The sequence below is a fragment of the Stigmatopora argus genome, chromosome 19, assembly GCF_051989625.1.
Source record: "Stigmatopora argus isolate UIUO_Sarg chromosome 19, RoL_Sarg_1.0, whole genome shotgun sequence".
Classification (NCBI taxonomy): Eukaryota; Metazoa; Chordata; class Actinopteri; order Syngnathiformes; family Syngnathidae; genus Stigmatopora; species Stigmatopora argus.
Window position 1 is genome coordinate 2,458,297 of NC_135405.1, and position 25,256 is coordinate 2,483,552.

The following is a 25,256-nucleotide window of genomic DNA, read 5'->3' on the forward strand; positions in this document are numbered from 1 at the left end:
GCACTCAGCAGTGTATTTTTTTGTTGCATTGGCTGAAAGAATACTCTCCCTGTGGTCATAAGTTGGCATAGAATTGTCAAATCTATTACGTTACTTTGCATTATTACATTGGATCATGGCTAAGCCAATACTTTATGTGTATCATCTGTGGGACACTGAGGATATTGTATGTAAGGTATACATTGTAGCACAGAGAAACAGGCATTGCTGCTGCTTAAGCACATAGTGGTGAAAGAGAAAACGCAAGGCACAAATGGTGTCATATTCATTTTTTTACAGACTTCTTGCTATGGGTCCATTTTACCATGCATCTCTTTCATTTCAAATATTTCACCATTGTTGTTTTCTTTGGTTTGCTCAAGAATCATCTCATTATGTGACTTGTACCCCTCCACAAACATTGGAAATTCAGACAAGCTGGTGTTACACTGTTTGACTTCAGTCTCTTCATGTTCTTCATCTTTACTCTTACTTTCATTCATATCATGTTTGTTACAATCAAAGGTGATCATGGCCCAACCATAGGCTTCACTATGAGGACAGCGAGGTTCATCTGTGATGTTCTTCTTCAAGTCCCGATTTCTCGTTCGTTTTGCAAGCTTGGTGACAGAACCCAATCGGTTAAAAATGTTGTCCTCCGATGTGGTTTGGTGGTTGGACTGACGGTCGCTTTGCTCAGCACCCCTTAGTCGGAAATTGTTCATCTTACTATCAATACTCTCCTGGGAGGAGGTTTTATAGCTGTTTTTGTCCAGCGTGTTAAAGATGGCTTGACGCTCTGGAGAAAGCATATCCATAGACACTGCACGCTGATCTAAGCCAAGCTGTCGTCTTTCCATACTGCGGATAGTTGCCGCTCGCTGTAGTTTGTCACTGACCTCAACACTCATACGCCGCCTCGTTTCTCTCAGTTCTGCTCTTACATTTGCTTTCCACTCTGCTGCATGAGCCTTGATTTCCCCAACCTTGGAAAAATACACAAAATACTTCAGTGTGTATGTCATCGAAATTTGACACTCAATTCTTCAAACTCAGCTATACTTAAAACTCAACTAACCATAAACATAAAATAATTCACCATGGCAAATTTTAGGCCAGTCACCTGTTGGAATCAGATTTATGTGGGGAAAAATGGTTCAATCAAGAAGAAGAAAAAAAGAAAAAGAAAATTAAATATATATATATATATATATATATATATATATATATATATATATATATATATATATATATATATATATATACAGCAATCTTCTGATGCCACATAAGTCGACCACTTCATTAAATAAATGTTGTAAGTGTTTTCTCCCCATTTGAAAGTGTAGGCCAAAAGTATAATTTACAATAATTTAGTAGTGAGTCTAATTTGGTTGCAACATAGAAACATTTTTGAATGACAAAAGTTTTTTTTTTTTTGCACAAATCAAATCCATACTCATTGTTTGAAATGCCCAAATTAACAAGACTGTTTGATTCATCAAAAGGAATGAGTCATATCCTGTCAGAAACTTTCCACATTGCACTCAGGCCGCCCCCTGCCAGTGGTGCCAAATGCCTCACATTGCACCCAATGGCTCTTCCATAGCTTGTGAGATCATGGGAATTGAATTAAATCTTGACTCTGTAGTTCAAGAATAACATACATTCATGTGTTGCAAAAATAATTCTAAACCAAAGTAAAACAGTATTGAATGATGCAAAAGATGTGTGATTACCTCTTCTTTGGTCTTTTTGGATAGCACCCTCAACCAGTCGCTAATCATGTTTAGTACTGCCGCAAAATAGGCCAGACCACCCAAGATCCAAAACCACACTAGCGGTCTGTACCACTTCCGGTACTCAATCCTCCGATTTCCGCCTGAGATGGGGAAAAAAATGGGATCGAAATATAGTGTTTCTTGATACATTCCATTTCCAATACCATTTGCGCTCTAAAGATCTGTGTATAATTTGAGCCCATGCCAGTTTGACCATGCACAAGTGAAAGTTCAAATGAAACCCATTTCATTCTTAACTTTACATAAAAGTTCAAATGAGAATAACCTGACATTAAATGTAATTCATGGTAATTCATGATAATTCCACATTTTAAGCACAGAAACTCTGGGTAGGCAATATTCTCTTGGACATCCCACATTTGGGTTACCACATTTTTTTTCCATCCTTAAAATAGGAAGTAACTAGCATACCTGTACATATAAACAGTGTCAAGAAAAAGTATTTGTCCCATCCTGATTTCTGTATTTTTTGCATATTTATCACAGACCATCAAATCAATTTTCGTATGACACAAAGACAACCCAGGGAAAGATAAAATGCAGTTTCTAAATGATGATTTTATTTCCTAAGGCCAAAAAATTTACAAACTTGTCTGGCCCTTTGTTAAATCACAAAATAACTGACTAATCATATTTGTAGGAAAGCTGAGTTCAATTTCACAGGCCACACCCACACCTGATTTCTACGACGTGTTGAATCAAGAAAAAGTGAAGTAGGGTACAAGATCAGAGCATCATGCCATGATTCAAAGAATTTCAAGAAGAAATCCGAAAAAAAGTGATGAACATCTATCAGACAGGTTACAAAGCCATTTCCAAGGCTTTGGGGCTCCAGTGAACTACTGTCAGAGCCATTATCCACAAATGGAGATAACTGGGAACAGTGGTCGGACAGTTAAAATTACTCCAAGAGTGTGACAACGACTCATCCAGGAGGTCCCAAAAGAACCTAGAAAAACATCGAAAGAACAGCAGGCTTTGCTGGCCTCAGTTAAAGTCAATGTTCAGGACTCTACTATAAGAAAAAGGGGTGCTGGAGCCTATCCCAGCCAACTGGGAGCATTTGGGAGACCTTGAATTGGTTGCTAGTCAATCACAGGGCACACTGAGAGGAACAATCATACATGCTAACACATTTACGACAGAATCATAATTGAATATACAATTCAATAATTACTAAGAACTTGGTAGTCACAATTTATTTTCCGGGGTGACATCACTCATTGCAAGCCAGCGAGGTAACGGAAATAAAGAAGAGAGAACAGACCAGGATTAGTGTCCAGCACATCCACTGATGTTTTATATGAAACTCATATTAAGGCAAGTCACCTGTAAAATTTGGAGAGTGGATGTCAAATAAGCTGTGTCATTACAGCAGGTAAAATCTGATAGAGTATGTCTAATAGAGCCTATTTGTAAGTGTATGACTTGTAAGCGTTCTGATACTGGGCACTCTGAAGGGTAAATTGAGTGCTCTTACAGCAACACCATCACAGAGACCATCCATCCATGTGCTATTCCAAACAGAAATCGATCGCTGCTTTTCAGAAATTATTCATTTTACTTTTGTCAGATTCAAGTTATTTCTGTGGTCAAAAGCTTCTTTCAGAGAGATACGTAACATTTTGAACACGTCTACGGTATGATTAAAAAGTAATTCAGACACAAGCATTGCCACAAAAAGAAGAAAATGCTTCACCTGCTACATAGTCGCCAATTCCAACTGTGGTCAATGTGATGACAACAAAATATGTTGACTCCAGAGCTGTCCAACCTTCGATGTGTTTGAAGATCACAACTGGGATGGTCACAAACAGGATGCAGCCAGCCAGAATGAAGAGGAGGGTGGATGCTATTCTGATTTTTGTTTGACTGATCTGGTTGTGTTTGTTCTATCCCGAAGAAGTCAACCAGGCAAATACACACAAACACAAATAAATAGTAATTGATTTAAATACAATAAAGCATCACTTACAAAATTAATAAGTGCTTGTAAGGTAACCCATCATTTTTCACAGTGGACATTTTAAACATTTTTAATGTGGATTTACTTACCTAGGTACTTACTGTATTTCATGATCTGTGTTTTTGGTTTGGTACATATTTGTTAGCTTTTTGTTTATTTTTTTTATTTATTTTTTTGTTAGAATTTCATGTCACCCGATGGGAGTTAGTCATTTTACCTCACTGTCCGAGTAAGATGTTTGGAGCGGAAATTTCATGACTGCGACTGAATAATAAAAATGATCTTCCAGAAAATACAGGGAGCAAATAAGTATTATGCACATTAGCTTATTCCAAGTATACGTATAATATAGGCTGGAATGAGAAGGGGTGTGGTTGAATGATATAAACATCCTAGAGCAGGAGTGCATAATTATGAGGAAATGTCCTTTCCTTTGGCAAAATGGGCCAGAAGAGGGACTTGACAGGCGCCGAAAAGTCAAAAATAGTGAAAAATCCTGCAGAGGGATGCAGAACTCTTAAAATTGTCAATCTTGTGAAGCGTGATCATCAAACAATCAAAAGGAAGGTGTTATATTGGTTACCCTGGTTAAAACACATACTAATTGAAATGGGTATATATTTGTTTTTCTGTTAAGAAACCTGGATGATTGACTGCCGGAGTTCTAACCAGATTTTTTAAAAAAAGTTTTTTTTAGTGTGGTTAAAGAAACTTTTTTTCATTTTTTGACATTACTGGTGCGAATGAAATGAAAAAGTGCAACTTGTTTTCCATCCAGGACTGGTATTGCAAAACAATACAGTCATAACCCACATACCATCGCTACAGTATTGAAGCAGAAAGAAGCAATAAAAGCAATGGACACCAGATGGGGGACACCCTGAATTAATGGCCCGCAAATCGCAGGTTTACCCACCGAGGGGACAATTTGAGTGTGTATGTATGTATATGTATGTATGTATATGTATGTATATGTATGTATATGTATGTATATGTATGTATATGTATGTATACGTATGTATATGTATGTATATGTATGTATATGTATGTATATGTATGTATATGTATGTATATGTATGTATGTGTATGTATGTGTATGTATGTATGTGTATGTATGTGTATGTATGTGTATGTATGTGTATGTATGTGTATGTATGTGTATGTATGTGTATGTATGTGTATGTATGTGTATGTATATGTATGTGTGTGTATGTATGTGTATGTATGTGTATGTATGTGTATGTATGTGTATGTATGTGTATGTATGTGTATGTATGTGTATGTATGTGTATGTATGTGTATGTATGTATATGTATGTATATGTACGTATATGTACGTATATGTATGTACATGTATGTATGTGTATGTATGTATGTGTATGTATGTGTATGTATGTGTATGTATGTATGTATGTATGCATGTACGTACGTACGTACGTACGTACGTATGTATGTATGTATGTATGTATGTATGTATGTATGTATGTATGTATGTATGTATGTATGTATGTATATGTATGTATGTACAGTGGTACCTCGTCATACGACCGCTCGTCATACAAAATGCTCGTCTTACGAGGGAAATTTCGATCGAATAATTCGCCCGTGATGCGGTCAAAATTTCGTGATGCGACCAAGCCAGGTGGCCATGGCATTTTTTTTGCATATCTTTCGTGTATAACAATATTTACGAGCACCGGATGAGTTATTCAGACCAGGAAACGCACAACGCGCATGCGCGGGGAAAAGAGGGCTTTCTGGGTAATGAAGTATACTCGTGCACACAACGCCGACAGGCAATGGCACTCAGAATAAAACTTTACCCACAATTAATTATTAATACGAGGAGTATTATATTACTTCTCGTTGGCTGCTCATAAAAACATCAGGGGCACTGGCTCGCAACAGCATCCCCGGTAGCAACTCTATCATAGGCGCCGTTCGAGGGGATGCGAACACAGATGCTACAAGCTAAAAGGAGCCGCTAGCCAGCGCCCCCGAGGCTCCCATGAGCAGCGGAGCGATCGCTGATAAAAGACTGCTGCTCGTTGGCAAGTGGCCGTGCATTATCCGATTGTGAGGACATTTGTGTGCATCATTTTCGGAATATTTTGAAGGGAATAGTACGACAGCAAACAGCCCATCAATAGCGAACGTGAGGGTGGAGTGTTTGTTCCGTTTACGAGTGCGTTGTGTGGGAAAATAAACGAAGCCCCCTCTCCCCTTTTGTGCCCCTCTCCCCTCGGCGAAATCCGCCCAATTTTAGTTAGATTAAACACTTTATTTCTATTAAACCACTAGTTATGTGTTACTTTGTTAATAGATGGGGAATTAGAAGAAATAAAACATTTTTCCAGTCCAATATCCTGTTTTTTGTGTTTTTTCAGAGGGCTGGAACGAATTAATTTTTTTTCCATTCATTTCAATGGGAAACGTCCGCTCGAGTTACGAGAACCTCGTCATACGATCTCAGTCTCGGAACAGATTACGCTCGTATGTCGAGGTACCACTGTATATGTATGTATGTATATGTATGTATATGTATGTATATGTATGTATATGTATGTATATGTATGTATATGTATGTATATGTATGTATATGTATGTATATGTATGTATATGTATGTATATGTATGTATATGTATGTATATGTATGTATATGTATGTATATGTATGTATATGTATGTATATGTATGTATATGTATGTATATGTATGTATATGTATGTATATGTATGTATATGTATGTATATGTATGTATATGTATGTATATGTATGTATATGTATGTATATGTATGTATATGTATGTATATGTATGTATATGTATGTATATGTATGTATATGTATGTATATGTATGTATATGTATGTATATGTATGTATATGTATGTATATGTATGTATATGTATGTATATGTATGTATATGTATGTATATGTATGTATATGTATGTATATGTATGTATATGTATGTATATGTATGTATATGTATGTATATGTATGTATATGTATGTATATGTATGTATATGTATGTATATGTATGTATATGTATGTATATGTATGTATATGTATGTATATGTATGTGTATGTATGTATATGTATGTATATGTATGTATATGTATGTATATGTATGTATATGTATGTATATGTATGTATATGTATGTATATGTATGTATATGTATGTATATGTATGCATATGTATGTATATGTATGTATATGTATGTATATGTATGTATATGTATGTATATGTATGTATATGTATGTATATGTATGTATTTGTATGTATATGTATGTATATGGCTTAGAGAACAATACCTGAAAATGCCATGGAACACACTTTTACTGCTAGTGATGTGTGCCAATAAGAACAATATTTTAATTTTAAATAATTTCCCATTATTTTAGGAAATATATATTCAAAATGATTTGCTGAGAACCTTAATTCAAAGATTAATCTCAACGTTTTCTATGCTGTTGTAAGTTTTCTGGAGTAGGATTTCTGGATTTACAATTTCATTACAGTACTTACTGTTACTACTACTTTCTTCACCACTACTATTTTCAACTATTTATTCTGTCACATACTGTTCTGCGTGTGTTTGGCCGTGAATAAATGCCCTTGTTATTCCTAAATGAATGTTATCTGTAAAGGGCCGTATATGGCCCACGGGCCGAGGTTGAGAAACATGTACACACGCGATCCGGGGGTGGGGCGAGCGCGCGAATTCCGTTTCGGCGAAACGTCCGTCGGCCAAACGTCTTTCGGCGAATCGTCCGGTCACGGTTTGGGTACATGCACTCCCTTGTGTTTACCGTTTTTCCTGCATCTGGGTCCAACTCCATTTCGCCATGGAGATACTCATAACACTCGTGCTATATTAGTATCACATATTTTAGAATATTTTGCCAAGTCAAATGTTTCCTTGTTTTTTATCATGGATGTCTTCCTCACTTTTTAAAATATTTATTTAATGTTTCAAACCTTCTAGCTTGAAAATAACAGTAGTTTTTGTCTCAATATTTGAAGTTACATGAGTGTTAAATTACTTTTCTTGGTCTCATTTATCTATCACCAATAACTGGATTTGAACAGTTGAGTTTTGACTTCGAGATCCTATGAATATTAAATTAGAAACTCACCCGAAACATCTTCTCCACTTTGGCAATACTTTTGACAAATATGGTCCCTAGCTGGTCACCAACCCCTGCCAAGAGGAATCCAAAGAGTGGGATGCCAAATATTGCATATAAAATGCAGAAAATCTTTCCTCCCTCAGTGCTTGGAGCAATGTTACCATATCCTATAAATAAATGATGTCAAATAAAGTCAGGATGCATTTTGTTGAATGTTTGATCTTTGTACATGTAGAATATTCTATTTTAAATGTCACAAAAACATTTTGGAATCTATCAGTGTACCTATGGTTGTAATTACGGTTCCAGCAAAGAAGAAGGCACTGCCAAGATCCCAGTGACTGGAGTTATAAGTTGTATCACCAACAGGATTCACACCAGCATTCACAGCATCAAGGGAGTGCTAGGAAAAGAAGTCGAGAGAGTCAGACAAGATTAAATTCATTATTCATGTTGAGTTTATGCTATATATCATATAAGTCATGATGTGTGTGTGAGGGGCATGGAGGGGGGCACTTTTGTTTGTATAGGAAATGTACCGATTCGTGTGGGTGTGTATAAGCAATGTGAACTTGAGGTAGGAATATTCCTGCCAAGGTATTGAATTTATTGAAACAGGGAGTGCAGAATTTTGACCATATCCTCTTTATTCACGTTGTATCCAAGCCCACTACCAATTAAGCATATTAGGTGATGTGCATCTCTGTAATGAGGTGTGTAGTCTAATGACATAAACACCCGACATCAGGTGTGCATAATTATTAAGAAACTTCCCTTCCTTTGGAAAAATGGGTCAGAAGTGGGACTTGACCGGCTCTGAAAATTAAACAAAAAAATAGTACATAGAAACTCCACACAGGGAGGTCTGGAGATGGGATAAACCCTCAGAATTGTGTGCATGCAAGCCGATATTGTTTGGCAAAATGCATACCTACACGATATAAATACGTCCCGGAACATATTAAGCTGTACTGCAATTTCCCCTAAAAATTCCAAATTGCAAGAATTGTATCCTCTTATTATACATCCTACTGGTGAGAGCATTGATGTCCATATCTATGATCAATATGAAAGTGAATTGGATGAGAATCATTTTGGGTTTTCCTTTTTCAGACACATGCAGGCCGGCTTTGCCCCCTGCTTGTTTAGAACCAAAAGACAGTTGTTGCGCTATAAAAAAAATCTCTTTTGAAAAATGGGTTGGATGAGAAAGGAAAATTTCAGTTACACGCATGGCACAGAAAACGTGTATACAATTATGTACAGGTATTCAGAAGCAGGAGTATGCATTTTAGGAAAAAGTAAGGAAAACTGACGGTCAATTTCAAAGAAAGGATGATGAATTTGACCTTTTTAAGAAATGTTTGGGTGTTATTTTTGTTAAATAATTGTAAACCAAAGTGAAAATATGATGAAAATAAAAACTAACAAAATAGTTCAGTAGTAATAGTGCATAGTTCAGGCAACTAACTTCAAGCGTAAATGATTAAGCGGAAGCACTGCAGTGTGCACTGAAGAAGGTATGGATTTTTTAAATCTGCCGAGTGTAATGCTTAAAACTACCACAAGAAAGCAGCAAGTTAACATATTTCTGTCAGGCATGCTCAAAGCATGAGTTTACACACAGAAGGTAAAGAAATTCAATCACTCGTCTATTAGGATCCGACATGCCGTTTCTGGCCACCATAAAAATTTCCGCCAGCAAGTTTCCAGGTGCACCCATACATCCATCCATAATCACGCTTTATATGGATTATAGAATAGATAATGCGTGATTATGGATGTGTATATGTATTATAACGCCCGTCACGACAGAAAAAAAAAGAGTTCCAGGGAGCACCTGGAAACTCGGTGGCGGAAATTCTTCCGAAAATGACGTTTGTAAATGACGTGGAAAGGCGTCCTACCTTAAGACCAATCATCCACACGGTGCGGTTAGGGCACATTATGTAAAAACAACGATTCATACATCAACTCTGCTTTCAGCTTTAACAAATAAAAGTAGTTTACACACTTAGAGAAGGAGAAGAAATTCAATCACTCGTCTATTAGGATCCGACAGCCGTTTCTGGCCACCATAAAAAAATTCAACTCTCTACATTGCACGGTTTGGACAGATGTAGTGAGAGAATCTTAACATACACACAGACACACACACCCCGACACACCCACACATCCATCCATAAATCATGCTTCATAAGGATTATAGATGACAAGAGAGTAAGGTGAATTTGAGTAAAGAGAGGCCCACAGATTTCCCCTAACTGTATTTGTGTTGTCATGAAAAATGAATTAATAAAATAAAGCTGCAAGGAAGGGGAAGAAGGAAATATGTAATAAATGGGGGAAAGTCAGGGTCTTTATTTCATATTCTTATTACATTTGCTTGCAAGAGAGAGAGAGCGAGAGAGAGAGAGAGTGAGAGTGATAGAGTGAGAGATAGAGAGAGAGAGAGTGATAGAGTGAGAGAGAGTGTAATAGAGTGAGAGAGTGAGAGAGTGATAGAGTGATAGAGAGAAAGAGAGCGAGAGAGAGAGAGAGACACAGAGAGAGAGAGAGAGAGAGAGAGAGAGAGAGAGAGAGAGAGAGAGAGAGAGAGAGTGAGAGAGAGAGAGAGGTAAATCCATCGGCTCCAGACATTTTTTTTTTGGTCCAATATGGTGCTTTCAACACTTTGGGTTGTTGACCCCAGACCGAGAACGAAGCTTAGCTTGCCAGTGAGTGTTTGTCTCATTTGGTATGGGGAAATTCTGCAGTATGTCTGAGTCGGACTTGGGGATGCGTACGCTTTGGAGGCCTTGCCCCCTTCTTAGCCCATGTGCTCGAAGCTCCGGAATGCGTTGGCCTCTGCCTCCGCTCCTCAGCCAAAAAGAGCAATGGGCTGATCATTTTTCTTTGAAGTTGAACTGCTGCAAAAGGATTTAGCAAAGAAAAAGTATTCTGTTTTTGCATATTTATCACACACAAGGCGGCCCGGTGGAGCGAGTGGTTAGTGCGTCGGCCTCACAGCTTTGGGGTCCTGGGTTGAATTCCAGGTTGGTCCACCTGTGTGGAGTTTTCATCTTCTGCCCAGGCCTGCGTGGGTTTCCTCCAGGCACTATGGTTTTCTCCCACATTCCAAAATCATGCATGGTAGGCTGAATGGACACTCTAAATTGCCTGTAAGTATGGGAGTGTTGGAATAATGATTAATACCCTTAAATCATTATTAGTAATATTTAATTAAAATTGGAAGACATCTTACAATATATCTGGTTACAACTTGTAAGGAGATACACTCATAACGTGCCTTCGTTCCTGAGCATTTCTGACGTGCAGTATATTTTTCATCATATTAAGTCGCGACAAACGGAAAACATTTCATGTAATCTGATTCAAAACAATTGCATAAGATGATAAACAACTGTGTAAGAATTGCAGAAGTAAGCATACAAGTTGACCCGAGCCAAAACAACGGTGTAAGGAATTGCATAATATTTTCATTATAAGGTAAACAAAGCATTATAAGGTAAACAAAGCAGCTGTATTTTTAAACAATAATGTGATTATCACCATCTGCCAGAGTCCAGTCCAAACACGGTTCATAGTCCTGAAAACAATGAAGTGGCCTTGACCTGTGGGGGAAAGTGTCCTCGTGGTCCCAACATAAATCATGAATTAATTTATAGCCTTATTACTTATTAAAAATGCTTACAAAACATAGAAACATCCCATAATAAATCCAACAAGGAGTGAGTGTGCATGGTTGTCCGTCTCCTTGTGCGCTGCGATCGGCTGGCCACCGATTCAGGGTATCCCCGCCTCTGGCCCGAAGTCAGCTGGGATAGGCTCCAGCACCCCCCGCGACCCTACTGAGGATAAAGCGGTTCAGAAAATTAGAGATCACACACAAATGTTTCAGATCATCAAACCAGTTTTAGTATGACACCGAGATGAAGATTTTATTTACCAAGGCAGAAAATTTACATACTTGTCTGGCCCTCTGTGAAAAAGTAATTGCCTCATGAACCAAATAATGGGTTGTGCCACCTTTGGCAGCAAAAACTGTAATCAAGCGTTTACGATTTGCGATAAGTCTTTCACAAAACTCCACAATGGATGCCAGCTTTGGCCAGTTTTTTTCTAATAGTAGTCATGACCTTAACTGAGGGCAGCGAGGCCAGCAGTTTTTTCGATGTTTTTCTAGGTTTTTTGTGACCTCCTGGATGAGTCGTCAGCACACTCTTGGAGTAAATTTAGCAGGCCGACCACTCCGGGGAAGGTTTGCCACTGTTCCCAGTTCTTTCCATCTGTGGATAATGGCGCTGACAGTGGTTCACTGGGGCCCCAAAGCCTTGGGAATGGATTTGTAACACATTCTATTTAAGTGTTTTCTTGATTCACTACATGTGGTGGTAATCGGGAGTGGGTGTGGCCTGTGAAATTGACCTCAGTGTTCCTACAATTATGATTAGTTACCGTTTTTTGTGATTTAACCAAGGAGGGCAATTACTTTTTCACAGAGGGCCAGACAAGTTTGTATTTTTTTTCTGTATTGGTAAATAAAAATCATCATTTAGAAACTGACAACTCCTTGAGTTGTCTCTGTGTCATACGAACATTTATTTGATCGTACAGAAATCTTACTGATATAATCAAAACATTGTTCAAGCAAGTAACAAAAATAATTATGATAATTTCTGAATTAGGTCATTTACACTCCCACCAAAATTATGACTAATCTGCAATTTGGAAATCATTTTCAAAATAGAAATGACAGTCAAATGAACTTGAAATGTCTCTTGGGCTTAAGACACCAACTTCTGTACTGGTCGCTCTAATACAGAAGATTTACTCAAACACTATCCCTTCTAATTCAGTCTCTGATCTCCTATTGATATCTTCACCCTTTTCACTAGTTCATCCTATCCTTTGGCAGTCTCTAACACCCTTGCCAGTTTCCACTCACCTCTAGGTGACAGATCATCAATGTCCATTACAATGTCACCTATTTGCAGGTTCCTCTTCGTAGCATGCCACTTCTGTCTTGCGATGATGCTGTGCAGGTATCTAGCTTCCAACGGCTCCAGAACTGCTCCACCAGATGTTGAACCCGTCGTCATCTCCTGGCTCCATACAGATCTTCTCTTGGGAAGGTGCCAGGCGGAGGTAATGCTGGGCCAGTCTCCATTTGCACAAGGTGATTTGATGTCAATAGTTCTAGGCTGTCGGGACTGTGCAGGGTGTCCACGGTGAGGGGTCTGCTGTTGACTATGGCCATAACGTCATACAACGGGGTTCGTAGTGCCAAGTCATTGAGTCTGCCGTGGGCCAGTGACAGCGTGGAGCTGAGGACACTTCTAACGGTTTTGATCTGGCGCTTCCACACACCGCCTGCATGACTTGAATGGGGGACATTCATCATAAAGTCACAATGTCTTTGAGACAGAAATGCGCTCAGTCTGTCACTTTGAGTTCTTGCAGGACAGCCTTGAATTCATTCTTGGCACCAACAAAATTGGATGGAGATGAAGCATCTCAAATCATTTATAAAGGAGTCAGTAGACATATCTTCTAAAATTTCCAGATGAATAGCCCTTGAGCAAAAGCAGGTGAGGAGCAGCCAGTGGCGTTTGTTCTATTTTCTTCCTTCCGTCGTGATGAAAGTACCAACGCAGTCCTTCCCGCAATATGAGAATGGAGGAGAGGCTTTAGTCTGCTCTTCTGGTAAGTCGCTCATTCGCTGTCTTTCTGGCTGCCACTAATTCTGCGACAGGTGATGCACTGACGAATGAATGAAGATACAGCTATACTCATACTTGGTATCCAGTAGTCACCAGATCTGATTTTGTTGGCTGTAAAGCCCTTGTCCTGGTGTTTGGTCTTTACATGGCTGGGCGCTATTATCAGCTTAGTGACATGATGCTCTTTAGGTATGGCTATGGGATGTTTAAGGGGGTCGCAAAGAGACGAGTGTTGAAGTCAACCTTCCCACCTTCACAATGTCCCTGCATCGATGTAAACATCCAGCCAACAGAGTTTGTTGCCCTTTGTTAGTTGATTTCCCTTCTTTAACTGTTCAATTTCATTTCCATATGCTTGTTTCTGTAGGTCTCTGATTTTGGGACATTGTGCATGTTTCTGTTCATTTACTGTGGCGGGCGTATTTGACTTGATATGCGTAGCCCATCTCATCAGGCGAGCGACTACTTTGAGAGTGCAGGGCCATGATGAGAATCTGAGTAGACGATCTGCGATGCTGAATGGCTCTGCAATCTGTAACGCAGATGTCTGGAATGTTTGGACCTTTCTGATCTCTGGAGTGCAGGACCATATCTGCTGATGTGTGTATTTTGTCCTCCTACAGAAACGAAGGACCGGAGAGCCAATCTGAGTCAAGTAGCTCCTTCACCGTTCTTCCCCTGGATGCTCCATCTGCCAGGTTTTTTTCCGTAGACATGTAATGCCATTGTTGAGGATCAGTGGTGTTTCGACTCTCCTGGACCCGGTTTGCAACAAATGTGTGAAAGCATTTTGAGTAGTTGTTGAAATAATTCAAAACTACTTTCGAGTCAGTCCAGAAGTACTGTTTTGGATTGACACTACTGAGCTCTTCTATGATCATATTGCTGATGGCGACTGACACTCCTGCCGCGGTCTGTTAAAGCCTTGGTATTGTTGTCAACTTTGTTGGGGGAACACAGGCTTTTCCAATCACCAAGGTGCAGTGAATCTCACCTTTCTTATTTTGGAGTCTCAGGTAAGAGCACTGCCCATATTCACTGCTGCTCACGTCAGAGAAGTGGTGTAGCTCTGATACCACCACCTTTCCAAACTTTCTGGGCGTGTAGCAGTGAGGTATCTTTATCCCTTCCAAATTGACAAAGTCTTGCCTGCAGCTCACCCACGGTGGTCTCAGGGAGGCAGGCAGGGGGTCATCCCAGCCAACACTTTGATGACGCATCTCCTGTTGGATCTTTTTTCCAGTGAGAACATATGGAGCAAGAAAGCCCAGGGGGTCATAAATGTAGGCGGTGCCAGTGGTGAGTATCCCTTTGCGCGTGCCTGGTTGGTTGGCCAAAGTGTTACTGAATTGAAATGTGTCACCGACTATGCTCCAGTGGATGCCCAGGGATCTGTCAAGTTGTGTGTCTCAGAAGGTCAGGTCCTTTGTTTTTGTGTCTGTTGTTCATTCTGATGCCGATATATTCTGTACAACAGCTTCTTTGTTGGAGACGAATTTGTGCAGACGGAGGTCCCCTTTGGCACATATCTCTCTAGCTTTTTTGACCAACTGAATTGCTCTTTCTATGGTGTCGGCGCTGATCACCCACATAGAAGTCTCTTGCGAAAAACTGTGATCCAACTGGGTGGGACAGTTTTCTCTTATTGACTAGATATATTTAAAACTGTAGGTTGTGCAGTCACAATTTTAAGTAGTCTCGATCCTGCTCTGGCACGTGAAATTGAATAAACGTTTTCTCTATATCGCACATGAGTTCGATAGAGTGCAGCCTAAATCGCAGGAGCACGTCCGTGAGGTTGTTGATCATGTCTGGCCCTGGAAGGGGGTCTTCATTCAGGCTTGGGCCCCTACACTTGGCAGAGCAGTCTAACACAACGTGCAGTTTATCAGTTTTTTTAGGGTGATATACGCCGTGGTGGGGTATGCACCACCGTTCTCTATTATACTTCTAATTTCTGTTGAACTTCCTTCTCAGGTGATCGAGTCTGATTTAGGAGAGACGTCTGTTGTCAGGTAAGTGTAGTCGTTGTCTGAAAGCCAGCGGCATTTCATAGTGACCCTCTTCATTTAACTTTATTCCTTCCTTAAGTCTGTCTAAGAAGATGAGGTCTTGTTGTGACACTGTCTTGACGTCTCTTTTCATGTCTTTGAAGTCTGACTCAAGGATGCTAATCAAATCCATGGGTGTAACTGGAGGAAGTTCCTTTACATCCACCTTATGACACAGGCTGGTGTCTGTTCCTTTTAGGCTTGGTGCTGAGCTGCCTACCACACTCCATCCTACATCAGTGAGAACGGTGTAGGGCTTGTTGTCTTTTCCTGTCAGCATCTGTCTGGGTGTTAATGCTCTGGGACAGTTGTAGCCAATCAACAGTCCAATATCACAGGAGAGGAGGTACCTTGTCAGAGATGTATTTCAGGTGAGGCCATCCTTTTGCAGTATTGTTGGTGGGTATATGACCGCGGTTCCCTGGAATGCAGTGTTTTGTGTACACAGGAGTGAGGTTGATGTACATACCTGAATTTTAGCTCTCACTTGCAGTCCTGAGGCCCTTTCACACTGTACAATCATGTTCTCCCCCAGCATAGTGATAAGTTTCAATTTCACCAGCTGTTTATTTGCTTGCAGATCATTGCTTATCTTATTGTCTATATATGTGCTGTCACTTTGCGTCTCCAACAGAGCATAAACAAGCTGCTCATTTGATTGCTCGCTATTCACAGACACCCAAACAGGAACAATCATAGAGTTGATGTTTGTTTGGTCTCCTGTTGTGACATTGAGCGCCATGGCTGGTGTGGAGTCATCTGGAGTGATCACTGGTACTTCTCTTCCTTTGCAAGGTTTGTAGTTCTCATCATGGAGACAGGTGGGTCTCCCCTTGCTTACATCACAAGTTAGTCGACGACGGCAGTCTTTGGCTTGGTAATTAGGCTTGAGATGCCCAAAAGATAGCTTGTTCTCTTTTACATGTTTCTGTTTTTCCTCTAATGTTTTCTCTTTGAAGTCTGAGCATTTGGGTAGCTGATGTTTATCACTTTTGCAGCATGTGGATGTTTTTTTTTTAATTTGCTATTACTTGCTGGATTGTCAAAGTCCGCAGAAATAATTTGTGTAATCAATATCTTTGCTTTGTTTCTCTTTAGTTCTCTTGTGCCTTACCTTTCGTTGGATGTGCTGGAGTGCAGTGTGTATAATGAAGTGACAGGACTGCAGGCTATCTCTGCTTCAAGAGACACAAAATGAGCAAACTCTCTGAAGTCAGGAAAGTCTCTGCCATTCATGAAGGCTATGGTGACCTGGCGATTCCAACGTAAAGCCAGCCAATCAGGGATTTTAAGCATCACCTTCTGATTCTCTTGACAATCATTTAATATCTCTAGGCCTCCCACATGAGCCATCGCTTGTAAGCAGGCATTAGGAAATCAGAGAATGTTCTTAGTCCCTCCAAATCTTTGGGCTGTATTTTAAGCCACCTTGAAAGTTTGTCCCTAAAACCACGCTGAAGCATAAATGGCTGCCCGTACCATTGGTCAAGCTTATGCCAAGCATCACTGTATGCCACTTCATCATTTCTATAGAAATTGCCTTCAAGGCATATTTGTGCTAGACTGGTCGCCAGTCAGTCGTAGGGCACACAGAGAGACAAACGACCATGCTCACTCCCAATGATACCGCCACCAGCGGAAACTGAGCCCGTGCCTGCCTGCACCGAAGTCAGGCGAGGGAACCTCTACACCATGAGGCGGCTGAAGTCATTACATCTATCATAATATCACCTCTAGGCAGATATGATAGAGATACAACAACAAGCACCCAGTTTGTAGCACCAAATCACAGCGATCTGTTATCAATTTACCTATATATTTTTTTAAAAGCCTTTTGAAATCTCCAGAGCAGTGATTCATTCATTCATTTTCTTCTGCTTTATCCTCACTAGGTTCATGGGGGTGCCGGAGCCTATTCCAGATGACTTCGGGCATGAGGCGGTGAACACCCTGAATTGGTGGCCAGCCAAACGCAGGGCACGAGGAGACAAATAACCATTCACACTCACACTCATACCTAGGGGCAATTTAGAGTATCCAACCAGCCTATCATGCAGGGTTTTGGAATGTGGGAGGAAACCGGAGTACCCAGGTAACATGCAAACTCCATACAGGTGGACCAACCCAGAACTGTGAGGCCGACACGCTAGTAATAATGCTTAAAAAATAATTCAATTATTTTTCAAAAAATTCAAATACAATCTCAACTTGATGATGTTTTTCAACAAGCTATACTTTACTAAATTTTGAATCCATTGAGTAATTTCCATTTAAAACTCAAATATGCCCTTCTTTGACTCACAAATTTATGCACTGACTTTAGGTCAATAAATCCCCAAAAGAAGAGGCTTTTGTTCATAGTATTTTCTAGAACGTTAAGTTGGGTTTTTAAATGTGTTGAAGAGAATGGGGTCAGATTGATACAAAGTTCAAGTTTCAGTTGGTTTAAATCCCTTTTGGGACACTCTACAGTGTGAAAGTAAAGCTGGAAAATTGATCAGAGTCTGGTCTTACTTTGATAAGAGCCTCCAGCTCATCTGGGGACACGCAAGGGTGTTTCTGCAGGAATGCTGCCTTCTCCACTGTAATGGTGATCTTTTGGTTGTCTTCAAACGGCTGTTCGAGAGCTTGGAACACCAGTCCTCCGGTCACCAAGTAGGCTACGACCACCACAAAAACTGCCAGCACAGTCTTCAGTTTCATCATCATGAAAGGATAGGCAACATCAGATGTTCCCTCAATGCTGGCCACCATGCTCGCAGGCCGGGAGATAGACAGTCGGGGCAAAGAGCAGCCCATTGGGTTCTGCATTGTAGCCACACTGGCTTGAACGAGGCTAGATTGAAGCATACCTGGATGCATCTTTTTAGGTGAAACCAGTTTACTCTTAACTCCCACTACAGGGGAAAAAAACAAAGAAGAAAAAGTTAAATACAAAAAATAAACATCAAATTGTCTACATTGGCAAAATATTGAATATGTTTTCATGTATATGAATAATTTAGGGCAACAGATGGATACCAGGGGAGCAGATCTGCCTCATATCTCCTCAGAGATAAATCAAAATCAAAAGCCTTAATTGTCATTATACACAGCTGCGTATAGCAAAATTGGTGGTACTAAACCACAAAGTGCGTTTTCACAGTAAAAACATAAAAAAATAAAATAAAAATATAAAAAGTCAAGATAAATTCTAAAATATTGCACAATCTAAGATATTGCACGTTGTTATTGCACACCACGAAGTTATTGCACAAAAGAAGAGTCTCCCTGTCAGGGAATCAAACCCCAGTCTTCCGCGTGACAGGCGGAGATACTGTCCACTATACTAACGAGGAAAATGTGTGTTGTGCTAATCCAACTTCAGAGCCCTGATGGCTCTGGGAAAAAACTGTCCCGAAGTCTATTTGTCCGTGTTTTGTGAGACCTGTAGTAAAGGGTTTGATCCAAGGGTCCGGTCATCCTGTGTGGAGCTTACATGTTCTCCTTGTGTCTGTGTGGGTTTTCTCCAGGTACTTCGGTTTCCTCCCACATCTCAAACAACATGCATGTTAGGCTTGCTGGAAACTACCAATTGCCTATAGATGTAATTGTAAAAGATTGTTTGTATCCATGTTTTCTGCAATTGGATGGCAACAAGTTCACAGTGCCCCCTGGCCCGTGCCCATTGTAAAATGGGTTAGGCTTCACCCCTACTTCGTTGATCTTTTTAGGGATAAAAAGGATGATTACAACTCACTGTTTTATTAAGATTATATTCACACCTCTACCCTTTCCGTCTACTCTTGTGCTCATTTCCATCTCACACACAACACACAAAATGCTTTTAACTGCCCTAACATGTAACATACAGTAACTATTTTGTCATACAGTAATACCTTGAGATACTAGCATAATGCGTTCCAAGACCGAGCTTGTATGTCAATTTACTCATATCTCAAATAAATTTTCCAATAGAAATAAACTAAATACAAATTAATTCGTTCCCATCCTCTGAAAAAAACCTGGATATTACAATGGAACAACATCTTTTTATTGGTTCTAATTCACCACCAACTCACAAAGTAACAAATACCTATCTAGTGGTTATGATCTATAATCCTTATAAATCGGAAGCTATTGAAGATATTAGGTGCTAATAACAGTAATAAATTAATAATTAATTTATGGAGTGGGTTGTTGAAAAACTAAAAGGTGTTTGTTAAACAGAAAGTAATTACCTATCCTTTCTGTAAATTTTGTGTCAATCTGTCAAATGGATTGGGAGCCTATGAACAAAATAGGTGCTAATAACAATAATAAATTAATCTATAATCCTTATAAAACGTAATTTATGGGTGTGTGAGTATGTGTGTGTGTGTGTGTGTTGGAATAATCATTATTATAAATGTGTTTGCAATGCTTACTTAGGAATAGAAAGCCTTATTATAAACATGCTTACTATATTAATCAATATATTTGCTTATTAGGAATAGTAATGCTCATCCTGAATGTGTAACAATATTAAACAATATATATATATGTGTTGAACGCTGTGCTTTTATGTTAGAGTTATTTGTATTAATAAAAGCCATTTTAATGCATGCCTTGCTAAAGTAAGGACTGGTTCACATCAAGAGGACAGGGAATGGCCATGGGCATGGAGAGGTCTCACAACAATTGCGCTTGGGAACTGCGAACTGTTTTCGGCTTCGGAGGACTCACGACAGGTGCTCTTGGGAACTGAGGACTGTTTACGGCTTCGGAAGATGGTCTCACAACAAGCGCTCTTGGGAACCAAGGACTGTTTCGGGAAGATTCGACAGGACGTACAATTGTTTTGATAACTGTGCAAAATTGTTGTGAGACTCTACGAATGTTTAGACTTCTGTGGGGCATGGCGTTAAAACCTTGTGAATAAATTAGCGAAACGGACTTTGAGTTGTTAGAATTATCCTGACGGGAGTCGCGGATGGATGTATTCTCTTCTTGCAAGAATTAAACAAAGATATGACTTCCGATGCCTTTTTTATTGAAAGCTGAATTGGGAAAAACCTAAGGATAAACCTACAATTGGATGAACCTAACAGTGTGTTAAGATTCTCTCGCTACGTTTGTCCAAACCGTGCAATGTAGAGAGTTGAATTTTTTTGGGGTGGTCAGAAACGGCTGTCGGATCCTAATAGACAAGATTGAATTTCTTCACCTTCTCTTAGTGTGTAAACTCAACTTTTATTTGTTACAGCTGAAAGCAGAGTTGATGTATGAATCGTTGTTTTTACATGATGTGCGCTAAACGCACCCGTGGCTGATTGTTCCGCCAGCAAGTTTCTAGGTGCTCCCCGCAACGACTTTTCTGTCGGGACGAGAGTTATAAAACGTCCACCTGTCCATAAATCACGCTTTATCTATTCTCCAATCCTTATTATGCGTGATGTACGGATGGATGTGAGTGTGTGTGTGTGCACCTGGAAACTCGTTGGTGGTAATTCTCCCCAAAATGATGTTTGGAAATGACGTGGAAAGGCGTCTTGGGTCAGCGCGTCCAGCACCATCGTGTCTCGCCGAGTCTTGTTTCAGGGAGCAGGAATAGATGAAGCGTGATTTATGGGTGGATGTTTTATGTTAACATGCTCACGCTACTTTTGTCCAAACCCTGCATCGTAGAGAGTTGACATTATGGTGACCAGAAACGGCTGTCGGATCCTAATAGACGAGTGATTGAATTTCTTTACCTTCTCTGTGTGTAAACTCAAGCTTTGAGCATTTGCAAGTACTATCGATGAGTATGCCTGACCTGAAATATGTTAGCTTGCTGCTCTCTTGAGCTAGATATTAGGTTGGAATAATAGTAATAAATTAATAATTAATAAATGGAATGTTTTATTGAAAAACTAAAAGGTGTTCGTTAAACACAAGGTAATTACCTATCTTTTCTGGATATTTTGTTTCAATACGTCCATTGGCTTGGGAGCTATTGAACAAAATAGGTGCTAATAACAGTAATGAATTAATAATTAATAAATGGAATGTGTTATTGAAAAACCAAAAGGTCTTCGTTAAACAGAAGATAATTACCTATATTTTCTGTAAATTTGGTGTCAATAAGTTAAATGACTTGGGAGCTATTGACGATATTAGGTTCTAATAACAATAATAATTTAATAATTAATAAATGGAGTGTGTTATTGAAAAACTAAAAAGTGTTCGTTAAACAGAAAGTAATTACCTATCTTTTCTGTAAATTTGGTGGTAATACATCAAATTGCTTGGGAGCTATTGAAGATATTAGGTGCTAATAACAATAATAAATTAATAATTAATAAATGGAGTGGGTTGTTGAAAAAGTAAAAGGTGTGCGTTAAACAGAAAGTAATTACCTATCTCTTCTGTAAATTTCGTGTCAATCTGTCAAATGCTGATGCTAATAACAATAATAAATTAATCTATAATCCTTATAAAACGTGACTTATGGGTTTGTGTGTGTGTGTGTGTGTGTGTGTGTGTATGTTAAGATTCTTTCGCTATGTTTGTCCAAGCCGTGCAACGTAGAGAGTTGAAATGTTTTATGGTGGCCAGAAACAGCTGTCGGATCCTAATAGACAAGTATTTGAATTTCTTCACCTTCTCTAAGTGTGTAAACTCAATCTTTTAATTGTTAAACAACCATTTTTCAAAAGAGAATTTTTTAATAGCGCAACAACTGTCTTTTGGTTCTAAACATTCATTCATCTTCCATACCGCCCGAAAGAGTTGCAGGGGTTGCTGGAGCCTAACCCAGCTGTCTTCGGACGAAAGGCAGACTACACTCTAGACTGGTCGCCAGTCAGTCGTAGGGCACACAAACGACCATCTGCACTCCCAATCATACTGGCACCAGCGGGAATTGAGCCCACGTCTGCCCGCCCCGAAGTCAGGCGAGTGAACCTCTACACCATAAGATGGCTTTGTAACATAAACTTTAAATTTAAATTAAACAAACTTAGATTACCATACACACACTTAAAAATAAGTTTTAATCTTACGCTACACTAAATTGAAACCTTCTTTTGCTATAACCGAGGCAAAGATGTTAATGTATTCCACCACGACTTTCGAGGCGGGACTTCGTGCTTCTCCATGTCTCAGAACTGAGTGTTCGTTTCGTCCAGTTCGTTTTTAAAATTATCGAACCAGCCATGATTCTCTTTGAAGGGTTTTGCTGGTGTCTTTTTCAGATGCTTGCTGTGCTTTCAAGTCCATGACGATTCCGCTAGCTTTTCCTCATATTATCGACTCGGTCATGCTATCTCCCGCTAACTGTGTATCTATTATCCATATTAAAAAAAGGCTCTCCATGTCATTATGAATGTCACTGCGCAGCTTGGAAATTATGGTTAGTCCTTTGGAGGGCTTGATATCCTTTATACCAACCTTCTGTTTAAGAATGGTACATATTGTCCAAGTACTCCTCTCGTTTTGGCAAGCCAGCTCAGTCCCGTTTACACAACTCTCAAGTTTTTTTATTATTAAGTTTTGTGCTTCATATCGATTGTCATCATTCGCTTCTCCTCACTACCCTTCATTGCACCGGCTGGACTAATTAAGGCAAAAAAAACAACGTAAAAATGCAACCTGTACGTCCAGTCCTCGTAGATATCTTTTCGCGACGGAGATGCGCCGAAAAAGACAGAGCGCTGTTATCATAAGCAGCCTCTCACGGGCTCGGCCTCCAGCCTGTCTCGTATGCTTGCATCTCAAATTTGTCTCGTATCTCAAGGGAAATATTCGCTCGGAATTTTCCTCATATTTTAAATTTTCTCGTATGTTGTGGCACTTGTATGTCAAGGTATTACTGTATAAGATATTAGTCTTCTGCAAGTAAATGGTTTATTTCATATTCCTTTGCAATACGGGGCAGTACATGTGAAAATAATGTGGAAAAAAACCCTAAACAATTTTAAAAAAAAACCATTCACTGCAAACACTTACCTGTATCAAATCAAATGCTAAATAAATGGGCAGGAGCACTGGCAAAGACACTGGAATGGGTGTTCTTATATTTGTGCACCCATCTGATTCTGAGTCTTTATGACTACTGACAGTTGCATTTTTTTAACCTTAAAAGACTCCTTATTAACTCATGATGACATTGTCAGAACTGCAGCACGTTGATTTTACCCATGCATCTCAGACAAATCAATAGCAGCATATTTTGTTGATTTTCATTTTTGTATGTATTCACAGTTTGCTAATTATGTTGTGAATTGTGATCACTTTGACATAAATCACTGACACTGACCATTACTCTTTGAGTACTTTAAGTTATGTAACCAAACAGTTGTAATGTGATTAGAATGGTGTCAGAGCATCAATGTTTGTTTTTTTACAAACAGAATAACTGCAGAATAACTGGTTCCAAAAATTGAGAGACAAAATAGTTGGAAATGAATCAAAATTACAACCCCCCCAAGATGATGTGCATTATTATTCTATCACTACAATACATTAAATACATCCAGAAATGGATGAACATGTGATGGGCTGATGGTGATACACAAGCACAATTTGAAGATAATCTTCCCGTAATGGATGAGGTCATGCTTAATACAGAACAACAGTCGTTGCACCCGATTCAAGCCAGGGGTTTGCCAAGAGCAATTGTTTTCTCCCAAATGTAATATTTGCAAGCATCCCTTACGAAATGAATAGCTTTTTGTTTTTCACAGTGGATTTGACATGATGCAGCTATTGGCCATAAATTCCACCAAGCAGAAATAGCCTTCACTGCTGTATTTCTATCTTAATTTTTCATTAACAATCCTCATAGAGCCACGGTACAAAAACAAATAGGAGCTGCATATGAGACTGACCATCAAGATTGCATAATGGCACCTGTACAATGCATCAAATTGAAAATAGCAATTCAATGGAAGGTCAGAGAAGCTCAAAGCAAAAACTGAAATTAAATGATATGATAATAAAAGCCACTTTTTTATTTATTTTTTACTTTTTGTCAGCATAAGGTAAAACTGCAATTAATTGACAGTCTAACCTGGTGATGGGCACTTCCCTGGTTTTCTTGGATTCTCGCTTGGAAATTTCATTTTGGCTGCACAGGCTATTCACGTTTCTAAAAGCAAAATGTATATTTCCTTAAACCCTTGGTGTTCTTGCAATCTTCGCCTTTGCCTTCAACCGAGAGAGGATGGAGCAGGGCAGCGAATAAAAACACAGCATTTAACAGCCAGGGCATCTGGTGAGGTGAAAAGGAGCCTTCTGAAATGGGACTACCCTATACATAAAGGTGCACACCCACTCCAATCAGTGGGAGTCAGTAGTAAATAAGATGCATGTTGCAGGTGCTTGAAAAGAGAGACGGTACTTCGAGGCTCACATTTTTCGCTGAATGTTTTTACGTCGTGTAGTGCCCATGCACTTACTGCACTGCATCGTGACGGTATGGCTGCATACAGTTTTCACGAACAAACAGTCTAGCGTCGCAGCGGCGCTTAAAGAGGACGCCACCAGATATATCAGCTCGTGAAAACATACCTCCCCTTGAGAGATTTGGGTTCATAAAACAGATATTTAAAGAAATAGATTAGATTTGAAGGGAGGAAGAAATGTAAACAACAATGATTCAAAATTGAA

At 39.4% G+C, this 25,256-nt stretch overlaps 1 protein-coding gene across 2 annotated transcripts; it reads right to left on the reverse strand.

Moving 5' to 3' along the window:
* kcnk10a (potassium channel, subfamily K, member 10a) lies at positions 1-25,256 on the reverse strand. 2 transcript variants are annotated; one of them, XM_077587473.1, is made up of 7 exons: positions 25,000-25,256; positions 18,159-18,541; positions 8,156-8,273; positions 7,877-8,037; positions 3,478-3,670; positions 1,716-1,858; positions 1-965 (listed from the first exon to the last, which is right to left on the reverse strand). In XM_077587473.1, the coding sequence occupies exons 2-7, from the start codon at positions 18,504-18,506 to the stop codon at positions 288-290; spliced, it is 1,641 nt and encodes a 546-aa protein (XP_077443599.1). In that variant the 5' UTR covers positions 18,507-18,541; positions 25,000-25,256; the 3' UTR covers positions 1-287. The 2 variants fall into 2 exon arrangements, with proteins under 2 accessions (XP_077443599.1, XP_077443597.1); XM_077587471.1 differs by having other exon boundaries at positions 24,658-25,256.

Coding starts and splice junctions, on each gene's coding strand:
- kcnk10a (XM_077587471.1), bottom strand. CDS start 24,709: ATGAAATTTCCAAGCGAGAATCCAAGAAAACCAGGGAAGTGCCCATCA. Junction 3,671..7,876: donor AAGTGGAGAAGATGTTTCGG/GTGAGTTTCTAA, acceptor TCTTCGGGATAG/AACAAACACAACCAGATCAG. Junction 966..1,715: donor CCAAAAAGACCAAAGAAGAG/GTAATCACACAT, acceptor TATTTTTCCAAG/GTTGGGGAAATCAAGGCTCA.